Genomic DNA, 18,022 nt, shown 5'->3' with positions numbered 1-18,022 from the left:
CATCTGTTTTGGATGCCTCCTGGACGCCTCCCTAGGGAGGTGTTCCGGGCATGTCCCACCGGGAGGAGACCCAGGATGCGGTAGAGAGATTATGTCTTTTGGCTGGCCTGTGAACGCCTCAGGATTTCCCCGGAAGAGCTAGAAGAAGTGTCCTCTAAGTCTGGGAGACTATGCTTAGAATGCTGACCCAGCAACCCGGCCAAATTAATGGATAGATGGATTCAGTACCCCCATCTTTTTCCATATTGGTAAAATCTGTAAAATTGTAAAATCTATAATTAAAGAAATGCAGCTTTTTATTCTTTTTATGATTAAATAATAAAAACACTAATTGTTAATTTAATAAACAGTAAAATGACAGGTATAGCTGTAGGATACCAAAATTTATTTTACATACTTTAAAATTTAAATTTAGTTTTGCTACAATAACATCTTTTATGAAATATTTTAAATTTACCACTTTACCTAAAATTGTGTAAATGACAAACCTTTACCTTATTTGCAACAGTTTTTCCCTTTTTTATTTTGGAGATTATTTATCTGCATATTTTGATAAAATAAACACTGTTGAAGTGCCTTTTTATAATTTCCTTATTTTCCGTTTTATGTGAGCAGTAAGCAAGTAACTGTTTCCACTCTTGCAAGGCCTCTCACTAAGCCTAATACCTTCTCCCGCTCTCTAACACCCCCCGCTGTATATCCTGCCTGTGCCTCAGCTATTTGTTCCAAACTAATTGTTAACCTTTAATGGTTTCAGGCCAAGAAGCTCTTTATCAAAGGAGAGTGGGGTCAGCTCAGAGGATGGAAGCAGGCAGGAAGCTGTTTACTCAAGCAGCGGAAAGTTAGCATATTGACGGATGTCAGATCAAACAGCAGTTGACAGTGTTAATATCTGTCCCGTCTCATCATAATGACATGTAAATAAACTCAGATGGCCTTCAGCAGGAGGCTGGGGTGCAGGAGTGCTGCCTGCTAAAAGCAGTCTGCAGGGGCCTGAATGAAGCACAGCTGACAGACTGTACAGCAGACATATCTGTTTGTTGCTTTATACCTTGCAATATCCAAGATGAATGTAGTAGAAGTAGACTACTATAATCTTGCTGTTTCATTGCCACATTGCTGTTTTCTTTGCTAGTATAAGTTTAAAGGGGTTGAAATGACCATATTTATCTCTTGTGCAACATTCGCAAACGCTACCCTTTTGTGTTGTTTGGGACAAAAACGTCCACTAACTTTAACTGTTTTAAAAATATATAAGCTAAATATTTTTTTTCATATTTTTTGCATAGACCTTTTAATTAACTTCAGTTCTGATCAAAATGGCTAATTTTAGTTAATAGAAAAGGTGAATGTGGACTGGATTTTTTTTAACCTTTATTTACAGTCTTGGACATGTCAAACATTACTAACAACATTGACTTTAATGCATTGTTAGTTTATGCACAGCACTGGATTTTAATTTTTTCTCCCTTATTGATTGGGATTGGCTGATGTTTTTAGCGTTTTATAGCTTCCACAGATGATTCATATTCTTCGTTTTAAAGCGAAACTGCCGAAGTAATTGGTTGCTATTGGATTGTAAAGAGAAGTTACACTAATTTAACAAAAAGTACATCAGAATGAAATCTCCTACCCTACCTTTAAATTTTGTCAACAAGATATTTTGTTGTTAATGCATATTATTTAAGCAACCTAAAAGACATTTAATAATAGTTTGGTGCACCAGTCATCAAATGCACCCCAGGAAGGGTTGGGGTCAGTTTAGTACATGTGCATGTTACTAAATAGATACCATAGATAAATAATGTAATAATAACAAATAATCGTTGACTAAATCTAATCTACAGTTTAAAATAATAGTTAGTTGCAGCCCTAAAAGTAAGTGTGTGGCCCTTTGATGCTGAGAGGTTCAGACTAAACAAAACAAAAAAACTAGTGGTCTTGCATGCATCCTCCTGGTCATTAGATGGTGACAAGAGCAGCAAGCAGCATGAAGAGAGGATTTACTTGTGCACAAATGAAGGATTCACTTGTGAAGGAGTGACAAATCTACTTGTGCAGGCTTCACACCTTCACAGCCTGGCCCTTCATAAAGCCAGGCTGCATAATCATTTCCAAAGCTTGTGCCCAAGTGAATCCTCTCTTCATGTTGCTTGCTGCTCTTCTCACATCAAATCATATTAACAAAATGTATGTAAAATCAAGCTTTTTCACCAAAAATGATTCAATTTGCTCACATATAGACAAAGATATGGCCAAATTAAACAGAAAAATTACTCTAGGAAGACAAAAATGTCAACAGTGCATAAGGGTTAAGAAAGGAAAAAAGAAACTTATACTATTAGATACTATTATGTATAACATAAAAATTATTTGTAGAATGTTTGTGTTCTTTGTAGAACACTTCTATCAACATTCTGTTTTATTATATGGAAGTGAGTGCAATGGCTTTTAAATTATTCCCTAACTCAATTCATTGCACCTTAGCAGCATCTGTCCTAACAAAGAGTAACATTTTTTTGTGTATAATATGTATTAATATTTTTAGTAGATTGTCATCTCACTTCAAAACTTTGACGGTAATGAATAAACTTTCATTGTAGGTCCAGACAGCCACAGCAACAAGTGTTTTGTGGATATCACTAATGTTGCTGTATGGAAATATACCCTGAGTTGCAGTCTGTTACCGCACACTTCCTCAGTGGGAATAAACTAAGAAGGAAATGAGCATAGTGCCTTGAACATGCCCAAGCACGAAATGTGCGAGAGCCCTATTGAAATTCAAGCGTTTATTAGGGCCCGAGCACCGAAAGGTGCAAGAGCCCTATTGAAATGCAAGCGTTTATTAGGGCCCGAGCACCGAAAGGTGCAAGAGCCCTATTGAAATGCAAGGAATTATCTTTGGACGCGATTTTGACCCCCTGAACGTGGTCAAAAACTCACCAAACTTTGTCCCCCAACTAAAATTTTTACTTGACACTGTCGCCATTGGTGGGCGTGGCTGCATGGCTCTGCAGCGCCCCCTAAAGTGTGAAAATATTCACCGCAACTGCTACAGACCTGAAACTCAAGAAGAACACAAGAACAAAAGCCTCTTGGACGAAAATTCCACGATGTACAGGAAGTCCGCCATTTTGAAAAAATCACGTCTTGTTCCAATTTGCACACCCCGCACTTTTGCGAACTCCTCCTAGGGGAATCGCTTGATACGGCTGAAAATTGGTGCACTCGCCCTTAAGGGGTCAGGGACCAAAAGTTATCAAAAACGCAGCACTTCGTCATACGGTCTGGCTGTGGCGCCACCATGAAGTTGACCCTTCGCCAACGCACAGGAAATGGATGTGTTTGTTGCTGTATCTCCCACATACTTCATCCGATGTGGATGAAAAAAATCAGGCATGCTGAGCCTGTCATTCTGAACAGATTGATATGCTAATGACCACAAACTCTCATAGCGCCACCTACTGGCGGTATGAATTGTGTTCAGGCTGATTATCCATGTTCCACACCTCGTATTTGAATGAACTCCTCCTAGGGAAATACTCTGATAGACCTGAGATTTTGTCACCTGGTTCTGAAGACATGTGGCTGAGCAAAAGTTATCAAAAACGCAGCTCGATGTTACACCGTGTGGGCGGGGCATCGCCACAAAGGTGACCCTTCGCCACCATAGAGAAAGCTGCTGTGTTTCTAGATTTGTTCATCCTACCTGCCTCTTACTCTATCATGACATCAGCCCCTCTACATCTTCATATCACCTCATCGTCATATGTGGGCATGGCCACATGGCTCAGCAGCGCCCCCTGGAATGAGATCTGCTTCCCCGTTTGACCTACAGACACGAAAATTGGTACGCATATATATCACCTCTAGACAAGAAAAAAAAGTCTCCTGGAGGTATCCTCTAAAACGCACAAAAAGTTTTGAAAACACTGCGCCATTTTGCATTTTTCACTCCCCGCACTTTTACAAACTCCTCCTAGAGGATTTCTCCAATCCACCTGAAAGTTGGTTTGCTTACTCTTAAGGCATTAGGGACCACAAGTTATCAAAAACGCAGCACTTCGTCACACGGTCTGGCCGTGGCGCCGCCACAAATTTGACCCTTCGCCAATGCACTGGACGTGTATTTTTGGCTGTATCTCCCACATACCTCCCACATACTTCAACTGTGGATGAAACCGTACAGTCATGCTAAACATCTGACTCTGCACAGATTGATATGCTGATATGCTACAATCACTGCGCCACCTACTGGCCGGAGGACTTGTTTTTGTATATGTGTGTTTTGGTGTCCTCTTCTGGCCTGCAGACCACAGCTCCTGCCAGTACCGGGAAAAGAAAGGACGTGGGACGATAGGGGAGGCAGTGGCTGCTGGTCCCGCGGACCGCAAGGAGTGCGAGGGCCCGTCATAACTGCTTGCAGCTTTAATTATTGGTTATTCTTGGTTCTTTGTTCATGTTAACGATGTTTCCTCCTCGCCTACAAGGGTTAATCATGGTGTCCCACAGAGTTCTGTGCTCAGACCGATCTTGTTCACCCTCTACATGCTCCCTCTACGAAACATCATCCAGAAGCACGGCATGAACTTTCATTGTTATGCTGATAATACCCAGCTGTATTTATCCACAAAGCCTGAAGAAACGGAGCTGCTAGAAACACTACAGGCATGTCTAAAGGACATAAAGGACTGGATGTCCTCCAACTTTTTACTATTAAACTCAGACAAGACTGAGGTCATTGTTTTTGGACCTAAACACCTCAGAACTAGATTAATAATAATACTTTCTCTCTGGATGGAATTACTTTGGCCTCCAGTACAACTGTGAGGAACCTTGAAGTTATCTTTGATCAAGACATGATGTGTTTGTCTGATGTTTGTCTCTCATATTAAACGTCTCCAAGACGTCACCTGCGTAATATTGCTAAGATCAGGAGCATTCTCTCTCAGAGTGATGCTGAAAAGCTCATCCGTGCTTTTGTCACTTCAAGACTGTACTACTACAACTCATTATTGTCTGGATGTCCACATTACTCCATCAACAGTCTGCAGCTGATCCAGAACGCAGCAGCTAGAGTTCTGACAGGAAGCAGCCAAAGGGATCATATCTCTCCTGTTCTAGCGTCTCTTCACTGGCTCCCAGTGGGCTCAAGAATACAATTCAAGATCCTTCTTCTAACCTACAAGGCTCTTCATGGACTTGCTCGATTATATCTGCAGGACCTGATTGTACCATATGTTCCTAATAGGACACCCAGATCTCTGAGTGCAGGTTTACTTGTTGTTCCTAGGATTCATAAAAGTAGAATGGGAGGACGAGCTTTTAGTTATCAGGCTATCAGGCCATAGGCTACTATGGAACCAGTTACCAATCTGGGTCCGAGAGGCAGACACTGCCTCCACCTTTAAGACTAGACTAAAAACTTTTTTGTTTAGTAAGGTGTATAGTTAGCCTCAAACATATTGTGTAGGGCTGGTAGGTATAGTTACAGTCGCCTCAGCCACAGGTATCATAGGGCTGATAAAATCTTAACTTTTAGCGCAGCTATGCTGCTCTAGGCCTATGCTGTCGGGGGTCACAAACATGATCCACTGAGCAGTTTCCCTCTCACCCTCTGACCTCTCCTCTACTCTCCTTAGTCTGGCTCATACTGGTAATATCATCTCATAATCTGTGTGTACTGTCTTCCTTGTAGTTTTGTGCCTCGCTCTTGCTCTCTCTCTCTCTTTGCAGGTCTCAAGACCTCCATTCTGACCTGCAGTGCAATGCGCTATATAAATAAAACTGAATTGAATTGAATTGAATTGATATGCTACAGTCACTGCGCCACCTACTGGCCAGAGGACCTTTCTTTTGTATATATGTATTTTGGTGTACTCCTCTGTCCTGCTGACCACTGCACGTGCCAGTAATGGGGGACAGAGGCCATGAGACGATAGGGGGGATGACGGCTATGAGTCTCACAGAGTGCGAGGGCCCGTCATTGCTGCTTACAGCTTTAATTTATATTTGGCATTGATGATGAAAAGATCCAAAAATAATTTAATCCCTCTGGCTAATGAAAATCTAGTATTTGTAAAAACTGATTACAAAAATAAATGTGAGTTTTAGGTTTCGGTTGTTTGCGTACTGCAGCCAGTCAACGCCTACATTTCATTCAAACCACGGGAACTAGAGGGGTTTAACACACTTCTACCCACTTAGTCAATCAGACAGGCCCCTGGGCTCTGTTTAGTTTCTGTTTAGGAGGAGAGGAAAACACTCTAAGTGACAAATAAAGGAAAATATATCCTACAAACATTCCATCAGTGCATATGATTTAAATTCCTCTGCTTTTTGGCAGCTTTCTTGAGAAGGTCTCGTCTTTTTTTATTTATTTGATATAAAGCTCCTTGCCTCTTGCCAAACTGAAATAGCATCTGTTTTTCAGGGGATTTCTAATTACCATCACCCTCCCCCACTGCCATCCCTCTCCTCGACTGTATTATGTTTTGTGGGAATGATGTAAATATATGTGCTCATCCTTTTTGATTGGTTGACATGGGAGTATACCATTTGACAGTGTGCCCAGTCGGAGGGTTTAGTACTGCAGATTTTAATGGCAGCTGAGTCTAATATCAGGCACTACTTTCATTGACATTCAGGTGCATGCTGCTACATGTACACACCATAAACTGGAGCATTTCTACAGTGTGACGTGCTTTTACTTATTTATGTATTTAGTTGGGGGAGGATGACCCCCTGTGATCATGTTTTTATTAATAAAAGTCCACACATTTCTTCATTGATATTAGGTTTAAAAAAAGAACAAGAACGAAAATGCAAGCATGTGGGATAGTGTATGGGATATGGGACTGTTTGGGTGGGGGGGGTTGGGAGGCAGTTCCCCCCCACAACCCAACCTCCTTATCTCGGGCCGACAGTTGTCAGGAATCATGAGCAGAGGCCTGAGTTAGCGAGACAGGCAGGCAGGCCTGGGGATATGGATCAAAGAGACAGAGCTGGAGAACCAAAGCAGCTCTGATCCCTCAACACTGAAACCCACTCTGTTCTATCCTTACTCGCCTGCTCTCTCTATCTCTCACCCCGACATCAAATAGCAAGCCAGAGAGTTCCACCATTCCAAAGCAGGCTAATTCTTCCTCTCACAACAAACCGTAGAGAAAATGAGAGCCCAGGAAGAGAAATGTGTTATGCTTTACTCCAGAAGAGAAGAGTGACCTCCAGTGGCAAGTCACTAATTTGTCTGACCTAACAAAACGGAATTAGTGGTCCAGCATCACTGACTGTCTGACTGAAATAAATAAATAAAACAAACAAACACTCCTCAACACTTACAGGACTCTAAACAACAACAAAAAATACATTTATGGTAAAAACATCTGTAGTTAAAAAAGCTTTGTTTTTGTAGGATATTGTTTTAGATATAGGGTTAGAACAACTCTGATGCTGAGGCTGTGAAACAGTTTCTGTTTAAACAGAGATGGCATTTTATACTGCCATTTTTGTCTTTCTGTCAATAAGACTTGGAATTGGCTGCACACCCCATCTCAACATGAAAGTCAACCTCTAATTTTTTCCCATTCAATCTGAGAGGAGGAGGTGCAAAAATGGCTTGAGTGAATTACATTCGAAATGCAATATAGCTGTTTCAAATTGAATTATTGGCTGTCAGACGTACAGCATATGGTCTTCCTGCAATTTTGAAGTGGAATCTTAGGAAATTCACCCTACACTGTTATCTCATGTAAATGCCTGGGAACATGATGAAAGGGTCAATGCCTGTGAACCCATAATGGAAAAGCTTCAGCTGGAACAGAATAGACTTAGAGGACAATAAACACAGAATGCAGCAGTATTCACTGCAGACACATTTCATGTCAGGAATGAATACTATTTCAATCAAATGAATTTGGTGGAGCTGTTTGATGGGATTTATTCTGTTGATGTTGTGGCCTAAAATATATACAGTATACTGCATATATGTATATATTTTATATATATAAAATACAGTGGATTAAATAAAATACAACATATAACATATAGATAGAACACCAGTAATTGCAGACAAATGTACAGCTGAATTTTGCACCTCTTTGTAAGAACCATCTAAATCTTATTTTCTGCCTGTTGGATCCTGTTGCTGTAGTTGGGCTGCAGTGCCCAGCATTTGTGACTAATTGCATCAAATTTTTCTTGAGTCTGTGATAGGTATTGATATAAGTGAATTGTGTATTCTGCCACTGAAGAATCCTTTGTGAGTACACAAAGTCTCATTTGGTATGGGTATTGTTAAAAGGACCAGGAAGGGGTAGAACAGAGAATCCCCTGCCCCTCCCCTGTCTGTTAGCATGGCCACACAAACATGTTGGCACAGAACCTCCTCTACTGATGCCATGAGACAAGCTGTTTACATACTGACTGATTTAAAGTGGAGATTGAAGGCATTACAGCCAGGCTTATATCACATGCTTGTGCTGTTTAAACACAAAATGCAGAAAAACGTCAAACAATAAATCTAGTAAAAACAATCCTGACACTCTGTTTGTTATGTCCTACACTAAATTACACTTATCTATCTACCTTCAAACTGAATTCCAATCAATATAAAAGCTACAATAAAAAAACATAGGGCAGGAAAATGCTGACATGAAAAATAAAGTAAAAGTCAAATGTCTTTACAGTCGATATCAGAATCAGAATCGTGTTTATTGCCATGTAAGTGAAGGGGATTCACATTACTAGGAATTTGCCTTAGTGATTGGTGCATACAAAGAACATATAATAATTAACTTGAAATAAGATAGAACTAAGATAGAATTAAGGTAAATAAACTAAAGTAAGGCTAAATTGACATGGCATAACAGACATGACATAACAGACATACACTGAACAGAACATAAAATGAGTGGCGGATGTAATGGTAAACATAGGCCCTTATATGAAAGAGTGGAACAGTGTAATGATGTAGTAATGTAACAGGTACCACATGGGTCGGTGAGGTGGTACTAGTGTACAAGTAGTGCAAGATGGAGTAAACAGTGCAATAGTCATCAATATGCAGTGACTATACTAAAGTGACCTTGTGAAGTGACAGTGCAGAGCAGTGCATTAATTACAGTTCAACAGTCCAACAGCAGAGGGGAAGAAGCTGTTCTTGTGGCGTGAGGTTCTGGTCCGAATGGACCATAACCTCCTGCCTGAAGGGAGTGGCTCAAAGACTCTGTGTTCAGGTTGATACTGTTATCATTTTTATTAAGCCATTGCCCTGCAATATCCAGGGGAAGCTCTCACAGTTTGACAAATGACATGCTAGAATTTCAGGTTTAAAGCAAGGCAACTTTTACAGCTCCTCCAAGCTTTATCAGCTTTAAATGTTTGGTTGTTTATATGTGGAGAAGGAACTCAAACAGACCCAGAACAAGTAAAAAAAAAAAAAAAGAAAGAAAAGAAAAGAAAATATACACACAATGTATTTGATTATTTGATCAAATTAGAGTAAACGTATTCATGTGTGTTGTCAGCAAAAAAAAATACAAATTTTTTAAAAAACGTGGCAAAAATGAATTTTTTTTGCAAAGGAAATCTTCTGGAGGAAATAAAAAGTGACAGTAGTGATATATTTATTCTGCTGTACTGTCCAAACAGTCTGGTTGTTGATTAGGACATGTTGGAGAACTGTAGTTTCTTGTTCTTTGTTTTTTGTAATACTGATGCTTAGGAAGGATGACCTGTGCCAGTCAGGGCTTTCACTGTTTAGGAGAGACACTATGTAATGTAAATCATCAATATGTAACGTTTCCCATGGTGACTCTAACACAGAGATAAAAGAGCATTCACTTTAGGTGAGTCAGGAGCATATTGATGATGATTTGCATAAATTACTTCATTGAGAGAGAGGCAGAGCAAAAGGAGTGAAGTGATGAGGGGTGAGACATATCCATGGAATCCTTCCATGAGCGTGACTGTGTGGAGGTATCTGCCCACTGAAGGGGCACAATTTTTTAAATTATGACCTCTAATAGTAGCTTATGTGTATATGTATGTGTACATATACATATGTGTGTATATATCCACTCATAGCTAAGACCACACTACCTCCTGTATAATAACGTGGTCATGCAGTGCAATAACTTTATTGTTTTACAGCTCTTATGTATATAATGTAAACTGTCATCTTTACCATACCCGTAATCGTAATGTGCAATAACAGTTCAGTACTGAAGTCACTTTATTCTGTTAATTAATCAAACATTCATTCACCTTGTGTTTATTTTTACCATACCAGATCATAACGTGCAATAACAGTTTAGTACTCAAGTCACTTTATTCTGGTATTTAATCAAGCATTCACTTACCTTGTGTTCATTCTATTTATCTATTTTTCTATATATTTTACGTGTGCTGTTTCTGCTGTGTGGGGGACTAATAAAGGATTATCTTATCTTATCTTATCTTATCCCTTTAGGGCCAGGACTGTTTTTTAAACACCTAGAACAGTTTTGGTTTCATGCACTGTTCTGCTCAGAGACTGTATCATTAAAAGCCGACTCTTTCTTTTTAGAACCATAGGTCAGTCAGAACATATGAAGCTACTTGAGGGATTTGCCAAACCTCCTTAGGAAGATAGTCTAGTTGTCTTGATTTTAAAATCATAAAATAATTATTTTAAAACAAGTTACAGTTAAGTTCAGAATAAAATCTGGATTGTCATCAAGATAAATTTTACATGGGCTACACACCATCATAATTTAAATTCCCTCCTATGCAGAGCACATTTACCACACAATGTTTCTTAATAATTAGTTAAACTGCCATCTGCAGCCTACCATGTGCTGTTTTTGTGCAATATTTTGTAATGTGGAGACAGTAATCAGGATCAGGAATGGAAATATGCATGACCAAAGTTATATATCAATATATATACCAAATATATATTTGCACAAACCATTTGACTGGACTTGGAGACTAGAGAGAAGCCACTACCAGCTGTTAGCACCAACTTATGAACTGAAATTTCCAGAAACTGTAGTCAATGCAATGCTACATATGGTGCTGACATTGTCAATCTTCAAGCACATTGTTCTATTACAACTTTTTTTTGGAGAATTGCTCTGAGAAGGCGATAGAATACCACAGCAATGTGTGACAAGTTTTGAGCCCTGTTGCAGGGGCACAAAGCCAACCCCACATCAGGCGGGGTATCAATGATACTATGAAGTCACAGTAAGTTGCCTGTATTTCCTCATTCAAAACTATTACATTAGTCCATCAGGACTTACCTGGGGGGAAAGTCCATTGCTGACAGGGTTAACATGGTTGCTAGGTGCTGCAGAGCTCATGAAAGAGTCAGAGTAGCTGGAGAACCCGTGGCGACTGGAAGCTAGACCATATGCTGAGCTGCTATCAGGATTGGACAAGCCGCTTTGATGTAATGTGGATGGAGGTAATGGCTGGGGACGGTGAACTGTGCCACCTCCATCTAAGAGAAAAATGCAAAAGTACAAATCTGAGCACGGACACTATTTAAACCAGAAATATCACGTTTCTAAGCATTGTGGGTTTTTTTTACTTCTGTCATCTTTGAGTCCACTGATTTTTTATGTCACTGCTTGTAACAAAACAGTTAATCATGGCTTCCTATTGTGTTCCTAAGAAGTAGAGATGTTTTAGTGAGGAATTACATAGGAAGAGACAGGCTTGTAATGTAGTTTTTACATGTATCTTAAACTGCAGTAATGTACAACGCTGCTTGAAAGTTTGTGAACCCTTTAGCATTTTATAAAAAATGACCAGAATTCCACAGACTGTGTACAAATTGAGGAAATTCAGCTCTATTATGACCCTCCCCAGGATAGGTCTAGCAGAAAATGGTCTGAATGGTCCCTGATGAAGCTGCCAGATAGTGAGCCAGTGTGTGTGTGCGTGTGTCCTACCTTGGGACAGAGTGTTGGTTGGGTAGCTGGACTCCGGAAGTTGGTATGTTGAAAGCGTTGGCATCCCTGTGGATGGAAATCCACCTGGCAGAAGGTGGTTAAACGCTGTCAGCTGATTAGCTCCTGCTTGCTTTCGCCATCTGGCTCTTCGATTGCTAAACCACACCTTAAAAACAGTGAAAAAGCAAAAGCATTACTTAGTAAACATTTTTTATAAAATGTTTGTTGTATTACTCTAAATCAGAAATTACACAGAAGCATGTGCCTCAGGTATGTAGCATAAAAATGGATAAAGCTAGATTCTGCTTTTGCAGTTAGTGTAAGAATTGTATTCATATCTTCTCTTTTTCCAGAAACAAAACAGTACACACAGAACGGTGCAGAGGTGAGATGGAACTGTCTTTTGGTTATATCTGACATGAGTCGATGATGACAATGGTCACTGTCTCTACATTCCATGCTGGTTGTCCTCATGGGAGCCTGATTGCATCCAGCACTGCTTCATGCATTAAATCAGGGTGTGTCATGCATTGAATAAGAATTATGTGGAAAATTAATTTGTAACAATCTGACATTATTCTCCACAGTATGTGTTAGAATAAGATATAATGTTATGTCTTACGATATCTATGTATTTCATTATTGCACTTAATCCAAAATGATTTAATAGGTGAAGTAAACACCAAACAAAAGCTGAGGCTCTTGGATACATGGACATTATCACAGAAACCGCCTACTCCAAGCAACAAACCACGCTCAGTATCTAAAAAGAGAAATGACAGAAGTAGAGGCACAACAAGAGTTAACATTAACATTCACCCCGCCCCTGAAGACCATGCTTGGTGACTAAAGAAATGAATGAAAAAAGTAAAGAATTAAGTAATTAATTTTAATACTTAGGAATGTTATAACTTACATCAGCTTTAAATCCTTTATCAGCTAGCTAGTCCGCTATCTATATATAGACATCTAAAACATCCACCAGAGCAGCGCAGTATGCTAAGTATGGTAGTAGCATGCTCATTTATAGTTGTGGGCAAGAGAATCAAAATCCTTTGTAGTGTGGCTGACTAAGTAGAGCTAAAAACCAACCAGGTGAGGTGACACCACACTGCCAGGGTTTGTTGTAGCAGTTCATGAATTTGTTATGTATTCAGGTCAAAAATGTTCCTCTAAATTGATGGCTTAAGACTTAATGGCCCTCATGCTGCAATAGTCTCTAAAAACTCAGAGAATCAACCATTCTTATCATCCAAATCAGCTCTTACCAAGGTGTGCTGAATGTTCAATTTGACTGATTGTGATGTGCGTGGCACATGCATGGTTGTTTGCAATTAGCATATGTGACACCCACTAAACACCATTAAAGGGCAGGTGGTGTGCCGTGTGCAAACAGTCAACTTTGAGAGGGGCAGATGAAGTAGACCTGAAAACGCCTGCATGTGCATAGCTCCCCTGCATGCGCACGTGCATAATATGGATGTATATGTTGTCAAATAAAGATCCGAAAATAGATGCTAAAGTAGACAGAAAAAATATCAATAGTGAATAAGTTCTTGTTTTTTTCTCTTATCTTGGTAAGAGTGCTCTTGTAAAATGTATCTTCCTGGAGAAAGTGTAAAAATAAGAAAACATTGGTGAATCACACAAGACTATAGGTATGAACAAAATAAAATAAAATGTAGGATAAAAACAAAAATAGAGACAATTCTTTCTTATATGGTTTCTTGCATGAGGCCCATTGTGTTTATTTGTATGTAGATTTAGGGTTGTAGATTAAAATTAAGATTGCTTTAACTCTGCATATATTTTAACAACAAATATAAATTTGATTCCAATTACCACACAGTTATAGGAGGTAAGTCAATATCACATTCTGATCAGAATGGACTACCACAGTGGCACAATAACATATGAAAAGTCCCCTGATTACTGTAATTATTGACTATTGCATTGTTTAAAAGGAAAAGCCAGTATAGTCTAATCATCAGCTACTTTCTATCTGCCATATAAACAATAACATCACAAGACAATATGTAAAGCAATAATGTTTATAATTTTAACACCCACAGCAACAAGCACTACTGCTGTCAAAGTTGCAGTTGCATCAAGGTTACGTGGTCTATTGTGACATTTTACAATTAAAAAGAACATCTATAAACATTTCTCACAATGCAGGTCTCTCACACAAACTATAGCTTACCTATTAAAAAGGACACTATCAAATATGGAAAACACATGCACCCACACACTCCCTAGTCTAGTAATGTGACCCAAATCAATTAGATAAAAACATGGCAAAGAGGTAGGAGGTGTGTATTGCCAAAAGCTAAACTGTTCTCTTTCAGCTCAGCAGCGAACTTCTCACCAGTTCTTAATTAAAACCAACTAAAAGACAGAAGCTTAGAGCAAGTATACATAAGCCTAGAAATGTCTATGTCTCTTTCTGATACACTGCCCCTCTGTAGGACACACAGGTAACTACTTTTTTACCATTGAAGCCATTCTGATAAAACAGTATCACACAGAGGAGTTAACACAGCACATGCACACACCCCACACCCCAAGCTGTAGCAGGAATCTACCGTGTGTATTGCCTCCAGCTTTCCACCCACCCACTTTCTCCAGGAATCCTCCTTTTTCATTCGGAGCAAATGAAAACATGTCTTTCAAGTGGAGAAGATCATTTGGACTTCTATTTCTGTAGAGAAGACTCAAATAATTACAGCAGGTGTTGTTGCCCAGAGGTACTTCTGCAAGAAAAGAAGTAGATCAACACTCCTACCACTGCAGAACAGAGACATGACAGGAGGACAGGAGAGAGAAAGTAAAATATACCTCTCTCATCCACTCATGTGGTTCAGTAATAATACTTTCAATGGTTTAATTATTCATTGCTCTTTTGATTTTAACTTACTTTACTGTCACATATATTAAAACTGCTGTATATTTGTGCAATAAAAAATCACAAGTTATTTTGTGACTTATTATGTATACAAGGTCATTAATATGCAAAAATCTAGCCTGTTTATTTTTAAATATAGTCCCCTCCTGCATCCTGCAGTCATAGTAAATACTGTATGTATCCCCTTTTTTATAAAATGACCCCCTGAACACCTAACAATCTAACAACACAACTGCAGTCACGCATTTGGAATAACCCAAATCAGCTTATTCAGAATCAAGGCAACTGGACTTGTAGAATTTCCTTAAAGAAGTTTCATCCAAGCAGCTTCATCAGTTCTAACTGTTTGGTGGGGAAACATGGTTTATATGTGGTAGAGGTCCACCACCTCTGTTGAGGGAAGGTGGTGGACTCAGACATCATCTTTCTACCACATACAATGCAGTGCTTCCATCCATTTGCAGGAAGTTTCACTCCAAGTCACATGCTCACAGCAAGAACAATGGGCTGGCAACCAGTCCCACCATCACAGCCCCCCTGTAGTCTTATAGTTGTTAGCCAGTCATTAGACACACTAGGCATGGTCAGCCAGACCAACACAGGTAAGTATGGAGACATTTACAGCTATTGCTTGTCAGTTTCACAGGGACCCGCCCACTGAGGTCCTCCATCACATATAAATCCCCACCAAACAGTTAGAACTGATGAAGCTGCTTGGAGGAGCAGCAAAACGTCTTTAAGAAAACTTGGGGGGTCTGGAGCCTATCCCAGCTATTTACCGGTGAGAGGCAGTGTACACTCTGAACAGGTCACCAGTCCATCACAGCGCAACATACACATACAAACAAACATCAAAATCCGCTTACTTCTATTCTTTCTTTCAAACTACCAGCACTGATACCAGAATGTTACGTTATGTTTGTCACACCTTTAGTATATGCTTTGGTTGCAGGACAAGATCTACTTCCAACTAATTGCTGAAGGGGGGGGGGGCTCTCCTCTCATCAGCAGACACAGTTTCTTCACCTGCCATGGTGCTACAGCTGTTCAAACTATGGTAGTGCATTCTTCACAGCTAACATTTGACAACTCAATGTGGATAAGAACCATACTAAAGCATCAAAAGTACAAGTGAGAAAGGGTCCATGCTGCTTTCTCACCGCCTTGGTTTTCTGGGTCCCCTGAGAGACCAGGCTTCTCTGATCTGCTGTGAATTTTACATTGAGTTGTGGGCTCGAAGTGGTGGGAAACAATAATTCCAGCCAAGATGTTGGGGAGTGAGACATGCGTGAGGAATGTAGCCCCCACCACCTCACAACAGCTGTTGCTGAAGCTCTACAGTACTTTTTCTAGCACAACTGGGGCACTGTGGAACTGCCAAAACCCCAGAGACCAAAGGCAGGTTCCTTAGCTGAGATATGAAAACTGGACTAGTTTCCAGCAGTACAGCTACCAAACCAATTCTGGTCTGTTTGGTCTCACAAGAAACATAAATCAAGACTGATAAGTTTATTCCATGAATGGATGGAAAGAGGGATTGTTGGATGGCAGTGTATTACCTGGACTCGGGCCTCAGTGAGTTTAGTTCTCTGGGCAAGCTCCTCCCTGGTGTAGATGTCAGGGTAGTGTGTTCTTTCAAAAGCCTTCTCTAGCTCCTCCAGCTGCTCTGCTGTGAACGTAGTCCGACTCCTTCGCTGCTTCCGCTTTAGGGGGAGGTCAGGCTCCGATTCCACATCTGATACTTCATCCATCCGGCTTCCTACATGGGTGCATAGAAGAGACAGAATTTCAGTGATTTCATTTGTGTTTTACAATCTAGCTCAAAAATTATATGGCAATGACATGCCTGCTCCATACCATGTCATTTAACAATTATACAATGTGGTTTTATACATAGAGTTACTGTAAACATTTGAGATACAGCTACTTAGAAATGCCTACCCCAGCTGGAGGCTCTTTGGATGTGAGCTGGCTATGATCAGCCTTTGGAAATTGCCCCATTTCTCCTCGGGCATGTCTAGTGATTCTAGTGAAAATGCACAAATTCATGCAAGCATCACAAATTACAGTCTCCTTCACTATGTCATTCTGGGTATCTCATTCGACCATTCAGCAGATTGCAGACCTCAGAAGTGTGTTCATAGCAGTGGTCTGTTGTACATAACAACATGTTCAGACAGACTGCAGAATCAAGTGTTTAACACAGCTATGTAATGAATTGGAATGTGATTAATTAGAATATTGGTAAAGATTCAGATGCTTGAGTCTCAAGCATTTAACTTGCTCACTAAAATACTAACATCACATAGGACACCACTTGAAATGTGTGTTATGTGTGCTCTGTGTTAGCAATTTACATCACATTGAAATAACAAAGATTTAATGTAGCAATATGCAATAAGTCTTTTCTACAATTTTCTACAAGGAGAGGGAGGCAGAGGACAGAGGGACAGCTTGTACTTAAACAGCAGTGCTTTCAGTGGTTTTACTGTGGTGCTGTTTATGTGACAAAACAATTTTCTGCTGCTTGGTATATTCCATATCAAAACCTGCATATTTCAACATCCCCCAAAGCATGGTGCTGAAAGTCTGGGTGGAATAGGAGGTGCTAATCTTCCTAGACCACCTTAGTAAAGTATGTAACATTATTCATTAAGTGTGAACATACCTGCAGGCAGAAATTGTTCCAAATTTATTGTGTGTCTGATCTTACTCATGTACAATACAGTATGCCTGTGTCTGGGAAACATAAAAGTTAATCTGATCTATACAGAGACACATTTTGGGATGCCTACAGTGGGACTGAAGAAACAAAATCTCTTATTATGCAACATGGTATGACATCACAGCAAAATTAAAAAAAACTGGTGTAATAGTATCTCAGAACTACCAACAACAAGGTTGCCCAAAGGGTCCTATAAACAGTGGTCTAGAAGTTAAACTGATTTGAACGTATGACAAATGAAAAGCAATTACCTGCCCTCAAAATCTTAGTCATAGGTAATATGTGTGAGATGTGAAATTTATGGCATGATGTATGAGAGCAAGGCCAACGCTCATGTGGCTACATGTGGGCACAATGTCATGTATATGAATTGGACAACAGCTTTGGCAACCATAATAATACTACACTGTGAAACCCAACAAAGATTTTAGTTATCACACGTGATATATTGTC

The 18,022-nt window shown here is 39.8% G+C and overlaps 1 protein-coding gene across 7 annotated transcripts in view; it reads right to left on the bottom strand.

Moving 5' to 3' along the window:
- The window catches only part of LOC114438879 (paired box protein Pax-7-like), a 47,721-nt gene that overhangs the window by 13,219 nt on the left and 16,480 nt on the right, over positions 1-18,022 (bottom strand). For all 7 annotated transcript variants that reach the window (XM_028410506.1, XM_028410505.1, XM_028410502.1 and 4 more), the window contains 3 exons: positions 16,404-16,603; positions 11,940-12,105; positions 11,286-11,485 (listed from right to left, as the gene is read on the bottom strand). In XM_028410506.1, the coding sequence (XP_028266307.1) occupies positions 11,286-11,485; positions 11,940-12,105; positions 16,404-16,603 (566 nt within the window). The remainder of the gene's footprint in view (positions 1-11,285; positions 11,486-11,939; positions 12,106-16,403; positions 16,604-18,022) is intronic.

The sequence above is a fragment of the Parambassis ranga genome, chromosome 7, assembly GCF_900634625.1.
Source record: "Parambassis ranga chromosome 7, fParRan2.1, whole genome shotgun sequence".
Lineage (NCBI taxonomy): Eukaryota > Metazoa > Chordata > Actinopteri > Ambassidae > Parambassis > Parambassis ranga.
The sequence above is the reverse complement of the archived record's forward strand: the minus strand, read 5'-3'. Positions and strand labels throughout refer to the sequence as shown.